This window comes from Myotis nattereri (genome assembly GCF_964212035.1).
Source record: "Myotis nattereri genome assembly, chromosome: 4".
NCBI lineage: Eukaryota > Metazoa > Chordata > Mammalia > Chiroptera > Vespertilionidae > Myotis > Myotis nattereri.
Genome location: NC_138079.1, coordinates 101985149 through 102002435, shown reverse-complemented (window position 1 = coordinate 102002435; position 17287 = coordinate 101985149). Strand labels below are relative to the sequence as shown.

Here is a 17287-nt window from a genome sequence, read left to right as displayed (position 1 = left end):
TAGAAGTTAAATCTATATGTATGTCTTTTCTACTCGCAATGGGAAGAGGCCACGGCAGTCGTCTTGGGCTTGTTTTTTAAAGGCGGTCCCTGCAGTTCAGCACTTTTGGCGGCTAGAGCCCTTCCTGGGCAGGCTGGGGGGCTCAGTGCTTTCAGCTGTATGTCCCCCCCCTCCCTCTAGTCACTTCCTGATGGTTTGCCAGTCCGTGCCACCTGCCTGTGGGCAGTGAGGGCAGAGGTTTCAGGAGGGAGAGCCCTGGTTCCCTCAGTGCCCACCGGACTGGTGATTCTGAATGCTGGCACTGCTGAGTGACGCAGGGGTGCTGACCTTGCCATCATGGAATGTGGTCGCTTAGCCTCTGCTGTCCATCTGATTTCAGGGGGTCTGGTGCCTCCTGCTCCCGGGCACTCATTCCAGAACCGTTGTTCATGGGCTGAGTGTGGCTGTTACTTCTGCCCATTTCTGTCCTAGGCTCCGGAATCGAACGCCAGCTCCATGGCCTCCGCGAGACCCGCCCAGGAGGAACAGTCGACGACCCCCCCAGGGAAGGTGGTGAACATCAGCTCCCGGAGCCCCCGCTGCCCTCGAAACCAGTCTGCCCTTCGCAACAGCAAGACCTTCTCTCCCAGCTCTGCGCCTTGTCCCTCCTCAGGTGAGGCTCAGCAGCCACTTAGACCAAGGGCCCACCATTCTGGGTGCCCCACTGGGCGTGGGGGCTGTGCCAGGTCTGAAGGCACAGGGATTCCTGAGGCCTGGCCCCAGTCAGCCGGTCCAGGGGGGGAGGTGAGGAAAACGGAAATCACCATTTCCTCAGAGGGAGGGTGAATGTGGGCCTGTCGCCAAGGGCTTTGGGATCCTAGGGTGCATGAGCCAGTGGAAAACATGGGTAGCCCTTGCCAGCCCATTCACTGGGGGGATTGGGCTTTGTGAGGGCAGCAGAAGCCTCCATAACCTGCTGAGTTGGAGGTTTAGAGGCTGAGAAGGGTTGGTTCTTACTGAATCTTCTAGAGACTGTTTTCCTTTTTAGTATTTTTTATTGTTGACAGTATGACAGAGACATTCCCCCCCTTCCCTCCTCTCAGCCCCTACCCACCCCCACAGGTCTTCACCACCATGAGACTGTTTTCTTTACACCTAAAATATTCGAGTAAAGAAACCTAAGTTCAAGGAAGTCCCAGCAACACAACACAGACCTTGGAAAGAGCTGACCTGCCAGCCCACTGCGTTCCTTTGCCCCGGTTGTATATCTGGGAGACATTTTAACTCAGGGTCCTTATTTGGGTTACTGGGTACATAAAACCAGGATCAACCTGACCTGCTTCCCTGAGGCATCAGTTTTCCTTGCTTAGTTTGTTTTGTTTTGTTTTGTTTTTTTTAAAGTATATTTTTAATGCCGAAACCGGTTTGGCTCAGTGGATAGAGCGTCGGCCTGCGGACTGAAAGGTCCCAGGTTCGATTCCGGTCAAGGGCATGTACCTGGGTTGCGGGCACATCCCCGGTGGGAGATGTGCAGGAGGTAGCTGATCGATGTTTCTCTCTCATCGATGTTTCTAACTTTTTATCTCTCTCCCTTCCTCTCTGTAAAAAAATCAATAAAATATATTTTAAAAAAATAAATAAAGTATATTTTTATTGATTTCAGAGAGGAAGGGAGAGGGAAAGAGAAAGAGAAACATCAGTGAATGAGAGAAAATCATTGATGGGCTGTCTCCTGCACGCCCCCTACTGGAGATCGAGCCCACAACCCAGGCATGTGCCCTGGTCAGGAATCAAACTGTGACCTCCTGTTTCCTAGGTCGACACTCAACCACTGATCCACACCGGCCTGGCCTTGCTTAGTATTTTTATAGTAAAACATTAATAATTGCCATGGCTAGAATCCTGAATTTTAAAGGTAGAAAAAGAAACGTGCATGTGTTGTGCAGCCCTGGTGTGAGGCTATGCGGACTGCGCTTGAGCCTTTCTTCCTCTCTTCCAGCAAAGTCTTGTAACTCTTCCTGAGACTGACCTGGTGAGGTGGGGATGCAGGGGTAGTGGGGCTGAAGCCTGGCGTGTTCCTTTGTGTCCTGTGGCCAAGAAGGCCTCCAACCCAGGCATGAGTTTCAGGACCCTCTGCTGTCCTGGCCCTTGCAATGGTGACCAGTGTGCATCATACAATAGGTGAGGCGGTCCTGCCTCTGATCTTACTCTGATCTAGATGGGTGCCCCAAAACCTGCAGGAACTTTTTGGCTGAAGAGACCTAGGGTCCTGGTGCTTTAACGGTGCTCAAGGGCTGCGATCTTCAACCTTTTACATCTGATGGCATACATCAACGAATTACTAAAATCCCGCGGCACACCAGAAAATACACTTTTTACCCATCTGACCAAAAAAAAGCGTAATTTTGACTCCTTCACACGGATGGCTATTGAGTTGGCTGTTGTCATTGTTTTTATTTGACATTTTAAGGGAATAGAGCAGTGGTTCTCAACCTTCTTAATGCCCGTGACTCTTTAATACAGTTCCTCATGTTGTGGTGACCCCCAACCATAAAATTATTTTCTTTGCTACTTCATAACTGTAATTTTGCTACTGTTATGAATCATAATGTAAATATCTGATACGCAGGATGTATTTTCATTGTTCGCGACCCACAGGTTGAGAGCCACTGGAATAGAGGTTAGTGCCCCTGAGTAAATGCTCAGATGCTGCGTGGTTTAAAAAGACTTGTGGCAACAAAATTTGAAAATCCCTGCTCTAGGGTTATTTTCTGGTCAGTGAATGTTATTAGCATTATGTCTTGTTGCAAATAGCCCGCCTGTTAAGTGCTCGAAGATTCCAATCCTTGAGAGCACTTCATAGGGGCCTTTAAGAAAGCTGGGCTGCTGCTGTGTCAGGCTCTCCACCCCCTGCAGCTCTTAGTTTTGTTTTCTCCACCTTGATCCTGTTTCCGTGCTGTGATTCACGAGGAGGGCAGCAGCATACTGTGAGTTGGTTGTTCTCGCAGATACAGTCACTGTACTCGATAGTAGGGCTAGCTGGTAGATTGTATATGCTTTTTGCGTTCTGTTTTTAAAATTTTCGATTCTCTGTACTCTTTAATATCCATCCTCTTTCTTAATTAAGGATCCTTCTGGACTAATCGACCTGCAGTGCTAGAATCCGTACCAGTGCTTAGAAGACCTGGTCTCTGGATACCATGAGTGTCAGTGTAACCTCACAGATTTGCAAATAAAGAAAAAGGGAAGGAGCCGGCCAGTGTGGCTCAGTGATTGAGCCTCAGCCTATGAACCAGGAGGTCACAATTCAATTCCCAGTCAGGGCACATGCCTGGGTTGCAGGCTCGATCCCCGGTAGGGGGAGTGGAGGAGGCACCGATCAATGATTCTTTCTCATCGTTGATGTTTCTCTCTCCCTCTCCCTTCCTTTCTGGAATCAATAAAAATATCTTTAAAAAAAAAAGAAAAAGAAGAAGAAGGGAAGGAGATCCATTCTACCATGAATCAAGGCTGCTTTGCAGCAGCATCTATGGTAACAGCAGAGTCCCAAAGTAGTGGTTCCTAAATAACTACTTTCTGTCCCTCTATTTCTGGGTCGGTTTTCTGTATAATTACAGATTTAGACCAGGCATCAGCAAACTATGGCCCACGGCCTAGTTGTTGTAAATAAAGTTTTATTGGCACATGGCTGTGCTCACTGGTGCATACACATGTTGCCTGTAGCTGCTTTTGTACTACAGCTGCAGAATTGAGATTAGCAGAGTCTGCAGGCCCACAAAGCAATATTTATTATCTTTAAAGAGAGAGTTTGCTGACCTCTGTTCTGCACTAGATACTCTGCTAGATTCTTCTAGCTCTGAAAAATGAATGCCTAGCTGCCTTTCCCACCAAGGCTCAAACAAAATGGTAAAGTTTTTTTATCCTGTCAGGAAGAGCTATGATCTGCTCAGGTTGGAAACTAGAATTTCAGGGAGAAAGATGGAAAAGCAGGTTTTATGGGACTAAGAAAAAGGGAACTCCTTTCCAGGAAACAGAACAGGTTGTCAGGAATTCTTCTTGATTTTCTTTCCAGTAGAACTTCATTCACACTGGAGATGTTGCTGGGTGAGGGTATTCTATTCACTTCCCTTCTCCTTTTCTAGGTTTGAGAAACCCTCCAAGACCCCTCTTGGTGGCTGGTTCCTCTAGTACAGGAAGCAGTGACTCAGATGGTGGCCTTTTTGCTGTCCCAACAACTTTACCACCCAACAGCCGACACGGGAAGCTCTTCTCTCCTAATAAAGAGACAGAATTGACTTTCCTTCAGCATCTGAACTCCATCAGCGTAAGTGCAGGGAATGCTCCCCTCTGCTTGCCTGCAGACCCATGTTTGCTGTGAAAACACTCAGGGATCGGGCACTGTTTTCCTCATAGATGCAGTCGGATTTCTTCTTGCCAAAGCCCCGGAAGTTGCAGAACCGGCACCTACGGAAGCCGCTGGTGGTCCAGGTCAGGAACGCTGGTCAGGTTTGCATAGCTGGGCTCCCCCTGGCCAAGCTGCCTGACACACTGGTTTTCTCCCGTGTCTTGAGTGTTGAACTGAAATGGAGAATCCCTGCCACTTTCTCCCTTCTTATGACTAGGGTAAATAAAGTAATAACAGTGACCCTTACTGTATCTGAAAATGAAGATAATCTTACCCTGGCCTCTTTGCTCAGTGTTTAGTGTTGGCCCTCAATCTGAAGAGTCATGGGTTCAATTCCAGTCAAAGGCACAAACCTCGTTTGCAGGCTAAATCCCAGGCTCTGGTCAGGGTGCATGTAGGAGGCAAGCGATAGATGTGTCTCCTCACATTTATGTTTCTCTCTGTCTCACCCTCACCCTCCAGTCTCTCTTAAAAAACAAAACAAAAAAAACTCAATGTAAAAATATCCTCGGGTGGAGGATTAACTAAACAAAACAAAAATGATGATCTTTATATAATGAAAACCACTTGTAAAAAGACAAAGTTATGGGACTCAAGCCCTAAGAATGTTTTGGATTGGGATATATTTGAGGATGCTCAGAACATCTCTTTGTAAATATGTAGTCAGTGGAAGCAGTGGGTAAGGTGTATGGATAGGCCATAATGATAAACCCTGGTGGACCTGTAGGTGACATGCAGACCAGAGAGGGAGATATAGCAATGAGACACACGTGAGAAAAAGGGCAGTTTATTTGGAAGTAAAAGGATAAAAGAGGTGAAGTGGAAATTCTGGTATGACTTTGGGCTTAGAAAGTTATTACTATGCATTGTTTTGGGATTAATGCATAGGTCTCTTTTGTTAGACCCTTAGAAATCTTTTGAGATTAATGTATATAGAAATGATGATAGCATGATGGTCCTAGGAAGGAAGATGTATTCTAAAGCCCAAGTGGGTTTTGTGTGTGTGTGTGTGTGTGTGTGTGTGTGTGTGTGTGTGTGTAGACTACAAGTAGACTCTTGAACAGTGCAGGGGTAAGGGGTGCTAACCTCCTGCACAGTCAAAAATCTGTGTATAACTTTTGACTCCTTCAAAAACTTAAGTTGTCCCGCAGTATCTGCAGGGGATGGACTCCAGGATGCCCAATGGGTACCAAAACCTATGGATACTCAAGTCCCCTATATAAAATGGTGTCAATCAATGTATATAGTCGTCCCTTTACATCCGTGGACTCCCAACAGTGAATTGAAAACAGTACAGGTAGTTACTGAAAAAAATACATGTATAAGTGGACCCACACAGTTCAAACCTGTGTTTTTGGGCCAACTGTAATTTAGTATTAATGCATTTGATTTTAGTATATTTGATTATTTTAACAGCTTTATCCTGTATAATAACAGACTAATATGCAAATTGACCCAATGGCTGAATGACCAGTCACTGTGATGTGCACTGACCACCAGGGGGCAGTCGCTCAACATAGGAGCTGCCCCCTGGTGGTCAGTGTGCTCCCACAGGGGCAGTGCCGCTCAGCTAGAAGCTGCAGCGGCAGTGGCAAGGATATCCGACTGCCCACTTAAGCCCACTCCCCTAGGTTGCAAGCCTAAGCAGTCAGTCAGACATCCCCCGAGGGCTCCCGGACTGTGAGAGGGCGCAGGCCAGGCTGAGGGCCCTCCCATCCCCCCACCGAGTGCATGATTTTCATGCACTGAGCCTCTAGTTGATACATAATTCATGTAAAGTTACCATTTAAAGTATACAGTTCGATGGTTTTTTGGCATATTCACGGGGTTGTGCATCACCACTATCTAATACCAGAACATTTTCATCACCCCAAACAGAAACCCTGCACATATTACCTGCATTGCCCCCTCTGTTAGTCGCTGGCAACCACAAATCGGTCGATTTGCGTGTTCTGGGCATTCATATAAATGGAATCACACACAGTATGTTGTCTTTCCATTTATTGTTTTCATTAAACGTTTAATTGGCACACAGCCAGTCATTTATTTCCCTAGTGCCCACAGCTGCTTTCACACCACCAGGGTGAAGATGAGGAGCTGTAACAGAACATAGGGTCCCAAAGCCTAAATGTTCCTCACCTAGTTAGTCCTCTCAGAAAGTGCATGTGGAGCAGAGCCGGCACATCTGCAGCTCCTCACCTAGTTAACAGGTCACCTGCCGCAGCAGCAGCATCCAAGCGGACCTAATGGCCCAGTCGAGGTTGCAGCCCCAGTAACACCTCCTCTACTCTTTGCCAACACTTTGGGGGCGCCTCTGAGGGGCATGGAGATAGATGTCCCTTGTGCTTTAGTGGAGATGCAGCTGTGCCCCAGAGCCAGAGGTCCTCAGACACTTTTAGGTTGACAGATACTTTCTGTTAATGTTTTAACTTCAGTGAATAACAGTTTGAGCAATTAATATAATTTATTACTTTTTTAATTTTTTTATTTGATTTTTAGGGAGGAAGCCGGGTGGGGGAGAGAAAGAGAGAAACAACAATGTGTTGTTCCACTTAAATTGGTTGATTCTTGTATGTGCCCTGACTGGGGATCAAATCCTCAGTCTTGGCATATTGGGATGGTGCTCTAACTGAGCTACCTGGCCAGGGCTAATATAATTTCTTTAAATGGTATTCTTCACATTAGAACTTAATTATTCACACGTAGGAGTCGTGGGCAGATAGGGAGGGGTGGGCACTGGGACTGTGAGATGAGGCGGAAGGCCTCAGGCCTTTAGCCTGTCTGTGTTACAGGCAGCAACTTTATTTTTACACCCCAAATTTGAGGAGGTCCAGAATATGAGTGTCTTTTTTAATAGTCCACACAGAGTGGTTATAAACACACACACACACACACACACACACACACACACACACACACACACACACATATATATGACTAGTTGCATTCCATCCAAATCCATAAGAATATTCTGAATTAACAGTGGATGGTTCTGACATTCCTCCAGTTTCCCTGGAGGAAGGTTTGATCCCTCGGCATTTTTTTTTCAGAGAGGACCCGATGTTCAGAGTTTGCTGGGTCTACAGGACATAGCTATCCTCAGACTGTCCTAGGGGCTCTTGTGTTAATAGCCCTAGAACCCAGAACCATCTGCTTACAATCTCAGTTCACTGTTGCCTGGAATATCCCCTTACAAGTCTTTGCTGGTTTCCTGAGTGATTTTTATTACCTGATTGGCAGTTTTCCCTCCACAGAGAACCCTGCTTCCTAGACCTTCTGAAAACCAGTCCCACAACGTCTGCTCCTTCTCTATCATGTCAAATTCCTCCATAACCGGTAAGCACTGGGTCTCCGGGGGTTGGCTCTTCACTCCTTACTTTCCCGTGGCCTCGCCTTTGGGGATGACAGGCATTCGCGTTTATGGCTGTTGGAGTGACATTTGCAGCATTCCGTTGTCCATTCTGTCAGCAGAAACTGAGTGTGCCCCTGAGCCAGGCAGGCATGGCCCTCTGACAGGTGGTCCGCGGCCAGCTTCCTTCAAAGGTGGGCTCAGGGAGCCCTGTTAGCGATGCTTCGCTTAGTTCAGCCCACCCTCTCTGTATAATGTCTTGTCAGGTCTTTTTTTGTTTTGAGCTTGTTCGTTTGGTTTGTGTGTGTGTGTGTGTGTGTGTGTGTGTGTGTGTGTGTGTGTTTTGTCAGGCATTTTAGGGAAAAAATGTACAACTCAGGCCTTCATAGATCTCTAAGGTCAATGGGGGCCCTGGCTCTTTGAAGTAAATTTTCTTACTTCAGTGAGAATTATTCAGTGAAACACATAACTCTGCGATTTAGCTTTTAAATCAGCCTTGATTTTCACATTTCAGACTGACTTACTGCTGGACCCAGACAGCTATTAATTGCTTTTTCTTGTGCCTTCTTTTCATCTACAGAAAACCTAGTAGGAAAGAGCCCAATTGCAGAGGCAGAATCTTAATCCAAGATTTGATGCTCTCATTGCTTCAGAGGAGCTTGTAGCTTCCCTTGGGTGTGCATCACCCTTAAAGGGCCATTCCCAGAAAATGACAGAGCTGACAGCACCCTCTTCAGCAGCCCCCACGGGCCACAGTGGTGCTGTTATCATGGGTGCCAGAGCTTTCTCCTCATTGGGGGCCCGTTTGACCTCTGACTTCCCCAAGTTAGCACAGTTTTGGAATGTTCAGTGGTGTCCCCTTGGCTCAGCTTCCATGGTCCCAACTGGCTGTGAAGCCGACCCGTTGTAGCACCTGCCGTGCAGTCAGAGAGCACGGGGCAGGTGGGCCTGATGCGGCTGCTTCTGTTTTTGTCCTCACAGGTAGAGGCTCTTTCCGGCCCATCCAGTCTTCCCTCACCAAAGCGGCTCTGTCTCGGCCGATCATGCCCAAGGTCCTTCCGCCCCAGGCCCCGGGCCACCTGGCCAGTAAGTTTCTGTGACCGGCATGGGGACAGACACCACGGGAGGCTTGTGAATGATGTTTGTTTTCTTCCTCCCCCAATCCATGCTCTCATTATCCTCCAGAGAGAACAGGAAATCTGTTTCCCTTGCCTTGAAATGAGGCGTGAGGGAGAGGCTATTCCTGTGAGCTCTGCAGAGTATGCTCGGGGATGTCAGTGGAGCTCCCATTGGCAATGTCTTTTCTGTTGTCAGGTGCTGTCGACTTAGCAGCTACAAGTGCCGGCATCATCCCCGGGAGCCCCCTCCCTGTCTTGGATGCTGAGGGTTTGTCTGGCATCTCTCCACTGTCTTCAGATGAGGCAACAGCTACCCTTTCGGGTCAGGACTCCACTGGCACCCTCCAGAATGGCGACCCCATCCCCACTGTGGGGGTGAGTGTTTAGAAGGGCTTCTCCGAGTTACCACCAGCTTTCAGGATGGGTCGGTCACTCTCCAGAGGGATGGGAGCCGAGATAATGGGGCTGGTGTCATGCTGGACTCTAATTCTGCCTCAGGAGCGGCATGGGCCTGATGGCCAGAGGGGAGTCACAGAACCAGGGAGGCTGGGGCATGAGTGCGCTCTGCGTGGCTCGGGGGGGACCATGGAAGGAGACAGAGTGGGGACAGGTTTGCTGGTGGCACTGGAGAATGCAGAACTGAGGTAAGCAAGATCTGTATGTCCGCAGACTTCTCAGGTGTCAGCTCGGTCTGAGGAGGAACTTTAACCAAGTGGACCAACAGTGGGCCTAGTGATCCCTGACTGCCACTCCTCCGGTTCTCTCAGTGCTCTGGTTTCACGGCCAGCCCAGCCTGAGGACTATGAGGTTTTGAATTGATAATCTTAAGTGCAGTGACTTCTTGGCCCACCTTCTGGAAGCAGTGAGCTTGCTTGTCTTCACAGGAAGAGATTTCCAACCTGGACCTCAATGGGTTCCTGTAACGTTGGCTGTTAGGAAGCTGGAGAGGGGAACAGCTCTTGCCTCAGGAGCTTAATAGCCATTGGGCAGAGTTCTGGCATGCTGATTGTAAGGGCTCTTAGGCATTCATGGTGTACTTTTCTTGTAGGGTACAAGCGATCCATTCATCAGCATCCCCTCGAGGCCTGAGCAGGAGCCAGTGACGGAAGGTTTCCAGGTAGAGTGTGCTGTTGGCTGCTGAGCAAAATAGCTGCCCCAGAGCCCCCCTCCAGTGCTGAGTCCCGGTGCTCATGGTCCTGCCAGCAGACCTGGCCTCCCTTCTGTGAGTTGCCAGGATGTGACAAGGACACTCGGATATCCAATAGTTGTATCCTCCCATTGCCTAGATAAAAGGAGCATGCATCTTCCATCTCGGGTTTCTTCTTCCCTTCCACGTGGCTGGCTGATTCAGACACAGTTCTGAAAGATCAGTTTCTTGGGCTAAGGGGAGGAGATCACCAACTGGCAGCACTTGTTGGCACTTACCCTCTGCCTGGATGTTACCAGCTGTCTTGCTGGCAGGGAAAGCAGGTCCAGGTGTCCAGGGCACTGTGGCCAAGGCCCCCCTGGCCCGGCCTTCGAACTCTGCATCCCCAGAGTGGTTTCTGGAGAAGTGAATGTGTTTCATGCTAGAGTGGAAGAGGTATCTGCTATGGTCACCGCCTCGCTGCTGACTTGGCCATCACTTGGTTACCATCTTTTGGGGTTGAGGTTGAGTTTTTGTTCCTTATTAGGGGATTGGTTGATCTATTGCATCTGAACAATTCCCATCTCCCACCAGGGTTCACCTGTCCTCTCTTTAACTGAGCTATCTAAGGCTCCTCTGCACAATGGGCTTTCCACCCCACTGCCCTTGGCGGAGGGCTCCAGCAGTCGGCTCTCTCCGCCTAACGTTTCTGCTCTGCTGGACATCTCTCTCCCCGGGCCACCTGAGGACGTGCTCTCGCAGGGAGAGCCTGCCACTCAGATCAGCGACTCCATCATTGAAATCGCCATCAGCTCTGGCCAGTACGGTAAGGAACAGGCTGCCCCTGCACACCCTTCTTGGGATCAATTCCCCATTAGGACGGGGGATCCAGGCTTGCCCTTGACCTCCCATCTGAGCATTTGCCAAACCTGCTGGGTATGTTCCCATTCCACTCCCACTTTTGCACCTGCCACCTATATGGCCTTGCCCAGCAGAGGCAGAGGCAGCACCAGTGAACAAGGTACCGATAGGACCTACAGCTGTGTATGGTCTGGTGGGTCTGCTCCTGGCCTTGAGACCAACGGGATTAGATGGGCCATTGTCCTCGTTGGTCATGAATCTAGGTGAATGCCTTTGGGTTTTGCAAGTTCCAGGAGGGAACTGGACTGGTATCCTGTAGCAGTGGTGTGGTTGGCACTTGCTGGTATGATTCAGGCCATGGATTCAGATTAAGCTGCCTTCACAGGCTAGTAGTGAGTGGCTGTGGGCAGGTCACCGGCTCATTTGTGAACTGGGAATAGCATATAACTCACAGGGCAATTGTAAGCGACCATGAGAGGATTTAGATGAAGCTCTCGGCATAGCGCCTGGCTCATCAGTGATAGCTGTGGCCATTGTCGTCCCCTAAGATCGGTATGTGTTCCTGCTGTAGGGTTCCCCTCCACAGACCAGTGTTGTTCATCATCTGTGGGGATCCAAGCAGAGTCCCGGACCTCCGGAGCCTAGTGGCGCACAGCTGTGCTGCTCACTGCCTTAGTGGCAGGTTGGAGAAGCAGAGTGCTGTTCACCCCACGTGGCGTCTCTGACCCAGGATTTTGGTTGACAGGTGAAGGAGTCCCTCTTTCTCCAGCAAAACTAAATGGCAGTGACAGTTCCAAGAGTCTTCCTTCCCCATCCAGCAGCCCCCAACCAGACTGGATTGCCTCCCCGACCCATGACCCCCAGTGGTGCCCCAGCGACCCCACGGACTCGTCCCTCGGCAGCTTGTTTGGTGAGTGTCTGTTGGGGGTGCCCCGGTCTCTGTCCTAGACCAGCAGGATGAGCAGGGCTCCACATGGTGAACTTGGTGGGGGACTAGAGCCTAGATTCTCCTTGCCATCTGGCAGAACTCCCACTAGGACTGTTTGCTTGTTTTCCAGGGTTTATTTTTTCTGCACCACTTACATTTGGGAGAATGTCCAGATTTCCAATGTGCAGTTCACTGAGCTTTGGCAAACGTGACATCCTTGTAACCCACAGCCCAGTTGCAGTGTAGCCCCCGTCTATCTCCTCACACAGTCCCCTGTGCTCTTCTCTAGTCCGGCCAGCTGTCCTGGCCCCTCCCCTACTAGAGCCTTCTGCTTTTGCCACCAATGGCAGGGTAGAAGACATTGGCTTCCCTCTTTCTGTTCGCAGTAAAATATTCTGATGTGGACAGGCCAGCTGTCTTGCGACATGTTGACCAGTTTGGCACGTTCACAGGATGTGTTCATCCTCATTGGGCACCAGGCGTTGTGTGATGGGAAAGGCATGTTAGGGAAAGACACAATGCTCTCACTGTCCTATGTAAGAGGGGCTCCGGGACATGTCTGGGATTCATGCGGTTTGCATTTTTAGAGAGCAGCCAATACGTGCACATGGCCATCACACTGCAGCCCCGCAGGGGGTTGTGCTGTACACATGTTGAGCCAGGTCAGCACCTTGTGTGGACGCCACACCTGATGGCCCAGAATGTGGGCTCTGGTCTGGGTGATACAGGGAGCCAGCACCCAATGAGTGTTTCCTGTTATAAGAGGCCCATAGAACAGTACAGATCTCTGCAAAGTCAAATACAAATCATGAAAAATGGGAAACCATTACCTGGAGGTGGGAGTGGTGACTGGACAGCAGAGCACTGAGGGGCCCCTATGATATGAGGCGTACTTATGTGTGCTTCTGAGGGCCCTCCAAGGCTCCTCATTTGAGAAAAGCCAGGTTGGCTACAGCTCCACACCAAGCACTGTGTGCAAGCGTGCAGATAAATGCCTGCATGGGCCTGGCGAGGCTACCTCCAGCCCTCAGATCCTTCCCTTGACCCAGAGCTGACCAAGCCATCTCAGGGCTTGATCCTCCTTTTCTTGGCAGCGAGCTTCATCTCGGAGAAAGGCCGAAAGATGCTGCCGACTCCAGTGGGGACCCACAGTGGCACCTCCCTGCTGGGCCCCAGCCTGCTAGATGGAAATTCGAGAGACTCGTTTGTGTCCAGATCCCTGGCCGATGTGGCAGAGGTAAGTACACAATCTTATGCCTGGACTTGACCACCAGCCCTTATTCCAGAGGTGACCAAGTCCCTCAAGCAGACCTGTTTGGTTATTAAGAATTTTTCATCAAGATGTTAAAACCAGGAGCCAGCACATGCACATCCAGGTTTCTGGCTTCTGAGAGGGAAATTCTAGTGGCAAACAACAAAGTAATAGCTGAGCTCTGAAGGCATCAAAACCTGGAAAATTCGGGGTTAACTGGGGGTTCTGCAGGCGACCAAAGCAGGGATTGGATCTCATTGTGGCCTACACCAGCCGCTCGATCTTAAGCAGGTAATGCTGCCTCTGTGCAGTGCTGTGCCGTTGGCAGAAGAGTGAAGAGCACCTGTAGGTGGCTTTGTCACTGCTGGTGCCTGACAGGGGAGGCCCTTCGACAGCCCCTCCCGGTGTCGTTCCCTGTCACTGCCCCCCAAGCAGGAGAATGGGCTCTGCAGGAAGGGCACAGGTACTCCCTCGGGCTCCTCCCATGGTGAGGGCGATGACAGCAAAAGGCACATTATGGCAGACCCTCAATGTGCAGGCAAGGCTCCGTTTGTGACCTCATCTTTGGACCAGCATGCAGTGTCCCTCTTTCTTAGGCCAGGCTGTCTGCTCATGTAGCCACCCAGGTTCCATCCAACATGGTGTGAGTGTTGTTTGAGCAAGAAAGCCTTGCAAGGCTGTGCACTGATTGAAGGAGTAGAGACAGGTACATTTAATTATAAGGCAAGGTATGAAGTAACAGGTGCTGAAAGAAAAATTTAGACAGAGGATATGCTTAAAATGAAGAGATCCCACATGTAGAATGTCACATGGGCGTGGTCCTGTTATTAAAGTACTGGAGCAGCATTTCCAAATCCTGGCTTCCTGAGATGCTGAGCTGTTGGTAGGTGTCCCTCAAGGGTTTTATAGTAAGACTAGTGGCCCAGTGCACAGATTCATGCACATTGAAAGGAAATCAATTAGAAGGTGGCTGACGGGGCAGGACTGGGCGAGATGGGCCAGGCACGCCCTGGAGTCAGCCTCCTGTGGTCCCTCCCTGACCGGCTGCACCTGGGGTGGCGCTGTGGCTCGAAGGGCATCCGGAGTGAGTGGGGTCCCTCCGACAGGTGGGGTCCCTCGGCCTGGCCTACAGGGATCAGGCTGAAACCGGCTCTCTGACATCCCCCCAGGGGTCCCGGAGTGCAAGAGGGCACTCTGTAAAGTTGCTGTCGTACAGGGTGTGGAACGTAAACGGAAGTGTTCAGCAAACCAGATTTGGGGCTAATAGTGCCCCAGCAACAACATAACCCATGGCCAAAGGTGGAATCACACAGCCCCGCGAAGAATCGGGCTCCCTCCTCTCTGGTTTTGGGGTGCATCACCTGTGAACTGCCACTGCCAAGTCACTGCAGCTTGGCAGCTCCTGCATTGAGCATCTGCCCTCTGGTGGTCAGTGCACATCATAGCGACCGGTTGGACACTTAGCATATTAGCCTTTTATATAGATAGATTCTTAAGGGGAACCCTGGATCAGACAAGACTAACACAGTGGTGTCCCATTGCCGCCTCAGCTCTCGGTATCCTGATTTGAGTCTTAAGATCTGAGGAGCTTGTGGGGAGGCTTGGAGGAATCTAAGCCAGCTCCTAACATGAATGGAAATTTCACCCAAATACAAACTAAACAGAGCAATATAGTACATTTCCTCCCCCTCGATGAGCATTTCTGTGGCCACAGAACCTTTATTTAGAGAAGATCCTGTGACTGTAATGTCCCATAAGAGGCTGGTCTCTTGCCTTTCCTGTGTCTATGTGGACATAGTTTATAAGCTCCTAGCTCCTGTGGAAGTGGCCACTGCACAAACATCCCAAGATGACACACCTGGACCCACTATTCAAAGGTGGTCCACAGACCCACTGCAAAACACCTTGGACTTGTTAGAAGGGCAGACTCTCGGGCCCACCCCAGGGCCAGTGAACCAGAACCTGCATTTCTAACAAGATCTCTGGGTGGCCTGTTGCACACAAAGGTAAGCAGCATAGAACAAAGACAGGTGCTATTCATGAATTACTAAATCCATAGCTAGTAACATTTACCTCCAGAATTAGCTGTTGTTTAACAAACAGATCTGACCACGAACTCTCCAACTCAAAAAACATGAGTGTGTTTTTTAAATAGTCCTTATCATCTAGAAGTGCATTCCGAGATGTGTGGCTGAAATGATCTGATGTTGGGATTTGAACAAAAGTGATGGGAGCAAAGAGTGGGTGGGAGAGGTGGGCCCAGATGGGCCACAGATTGATGAAGCTGGTGATGGTTATGTGGGGGAAACAGTCACTATTCTACTTTTTTCCTTCTTTTTTAAATCCTTGCCCGAGGTTATTTTTCCCCAGACAGAGCAGAAGGGAGGGAGGTGCGGGGCAGGGGAGAGAGAGAGAGAGAGAGAGAGATGGCGGGGGAAGGAGGGGGAAATGATGTGAGAGAGATACATCAAGTAGTTGCCTCCCGCATGTACCCCAACTGGGGCGTGGTATAGAACCCACAACCAAGGTGCGTGCCCTTGACAGGGAATTGAACCCAAGACCCTTTGGTCCACAGGCCAACACTCCAACCTCTGAGCCAAACTGGCCAGGGCTTGCTCTACTTTTTGAAAACAAATTTATTTGTTTTATATTTCTTATAATAGATTCAAAATTCGGTTCAGGCCATAGCTCTACTCAGAATTTTCCAAGGCTTTTTATTTCATTATATTATGCAATTTATTCATGATGTGCCAGGCACTGCTACAGGCACTGAGTGAATAAAACGAAGGCCCTGTCCTCATGAGGCTTTCACTCCAGCAAAGAAGGAAGACAATAAATCCTGAAGACTTATGGCAGAATGTTCCATGTTTTTGTCCACAGAATGAAATCCCAATACCTAAGGCCCTGCTGTACACACTTAAGTCTCTCTTCCCTTATTCAACTGTTGTCCTTACTGTCACATCCACCAGCTTTCTTGTTTCTGGAAGAGCCGAAGCCTGTTCCCACCTCAGGGCCTTTGCACTTGCTGTTTCTTCTCACAGGAATGTGCCTCCCCTTTCCCCCATGGCAAACTCTGTCCCCTTTCTCCACTTATATCTCCTACAGGCCACCCCACAGTTTCTGCTTTCCACTCTGTGCCGTTTGCCTGTTTGACTGTCTTCCCTGACAAATCTCATATAAAGGAAAGCACTGCTCTGATCCCAGCAGCCAGCGTGCCAGGCTCACAGTAGGCTCTCCTGCAAACTTGTCAAAACAGGGAGAGTTCAAAACGATAGGTGATTCTGAGATTCTTCCCAGAGTACTAGGCCGCCATTACATGACAAGTCGATGGGAGATTCCAATCTTCACCATAGAGAGACTCAAGTTCACCTTCTACTGGAAGTCCTGGTGGTAGCGAGTCTCCTCGTCTAGGTGGCAGGCCACCACCAGCTGATGTGGTCTTGCCTTGTGTCCTCTGCCCACAGGTCGTGGATTCCCAGCTGGTGTGCATGATGAATGAAAACAGCGTTGATTATATATCTCGATTCAACGACTTGGCCCAGGAGCTGTCCATCGCCGAGCCCAGCCGCCGAGAGGTTCTGTTTGATGGCAGTGGAAGTGGCCCCCCTGTCAGTGACCTATCCCAGTGAACATACAGCGTACTCGTGGTGGGGGCATCCCGGAGGCTTCAGAGGAGGGCTTACAGGGCTGGTGGTCCAGTCCTCAACTGTGGTAGGTGTAGAGAAAACACAAATCAAGCCCAGGACCCCCAGAAGATGGTCAGAATAGAGACACCTCTGCACCCCAGAATACGCAAAATGCTGGAAGCTGTACCCCAATGGGGAGAGGGCCGTAGTGGCCTGAGAGATGAGGATGAGTCCTGGAATGTCATACATCACTGGCATTGGAGCCATTCTTTGCCAGTCGTGGGATCTCATATTGGGGTCTGTGTAATGACCACATATCTGTCTTGGTTGTTGTGTTGGACAGTTCAGTGGGTTTTCTTTCTGAAAGAAAGGAGGGGGTGTGTGCCCGGCGTAGTCGTCGTGCCCTGGGGAGTTGTAATCTCCCTGCTCTCTGTAGGGAGGCTCCAGGTCATGGCTGCATTCTTTCTGCAAAACCTGTACCACACTTTGATTGCTTCTCTGCAGCGTGATGATGGAAGGGGGTGACAGGGGACAGCTGGGCCTGGGCTGGGCTTTGCCTGGTGGTATCTGTACCCTAAGACAGCTTCATGGGGACACTTCAGGGGACACTGATCACAGGACAGCAGAAGGTTCCCAGGGCAGC

General features: G+C 49.8%; 1 protein-coding gene across 1 annotated transcript in view; it reads left to right on the top strand.

Annotated features, from left to right (window-relative positions):
* Positions 1-16647, top strand: part of CRAMP1 (cramped chromatin regulator homolog 1) — a gene marked incomplete at its 3' end in the record, with an annotated part of 59295 nt that extends 42648 nt beyond the window's left edge. The window contains exons 10-20 of the mRNA XM_081089322.1: positions 472-652; positions 4122-4303; positions 4393-4467; positions 7639-7720; positions 8715-8819; positions 9048-9226; positions 9900-9968; positions 10572-10803; positions 11584-11748; positions 12861-13003; positions 16483-16647. Of these exons, the coding sequence (XP_080945448.1) occupies positions 472-652; positions 4122-4303; positions 4393-4467; positions 7639-7720; positions 8715-8819; positions 9048-9226; positions 9900-9968; positions 10572-10803; positions 11584-11748; positions 12861-13003; positions 16483-16647 (1578 nt within the window). The remainder of the gene's footprint in view (positions 1-471; positions 653-4121; positions 4304-4392; positions 4468-7638; positions 7721-8714; positions 8820-9047; positions 9227-9899; positions 9969-10571; positions 10804-11583; positions 11749-12860; positions 13004-16482) is intronic.
* Positions 16648-17287: the final 640 nt, after the last annotated feature.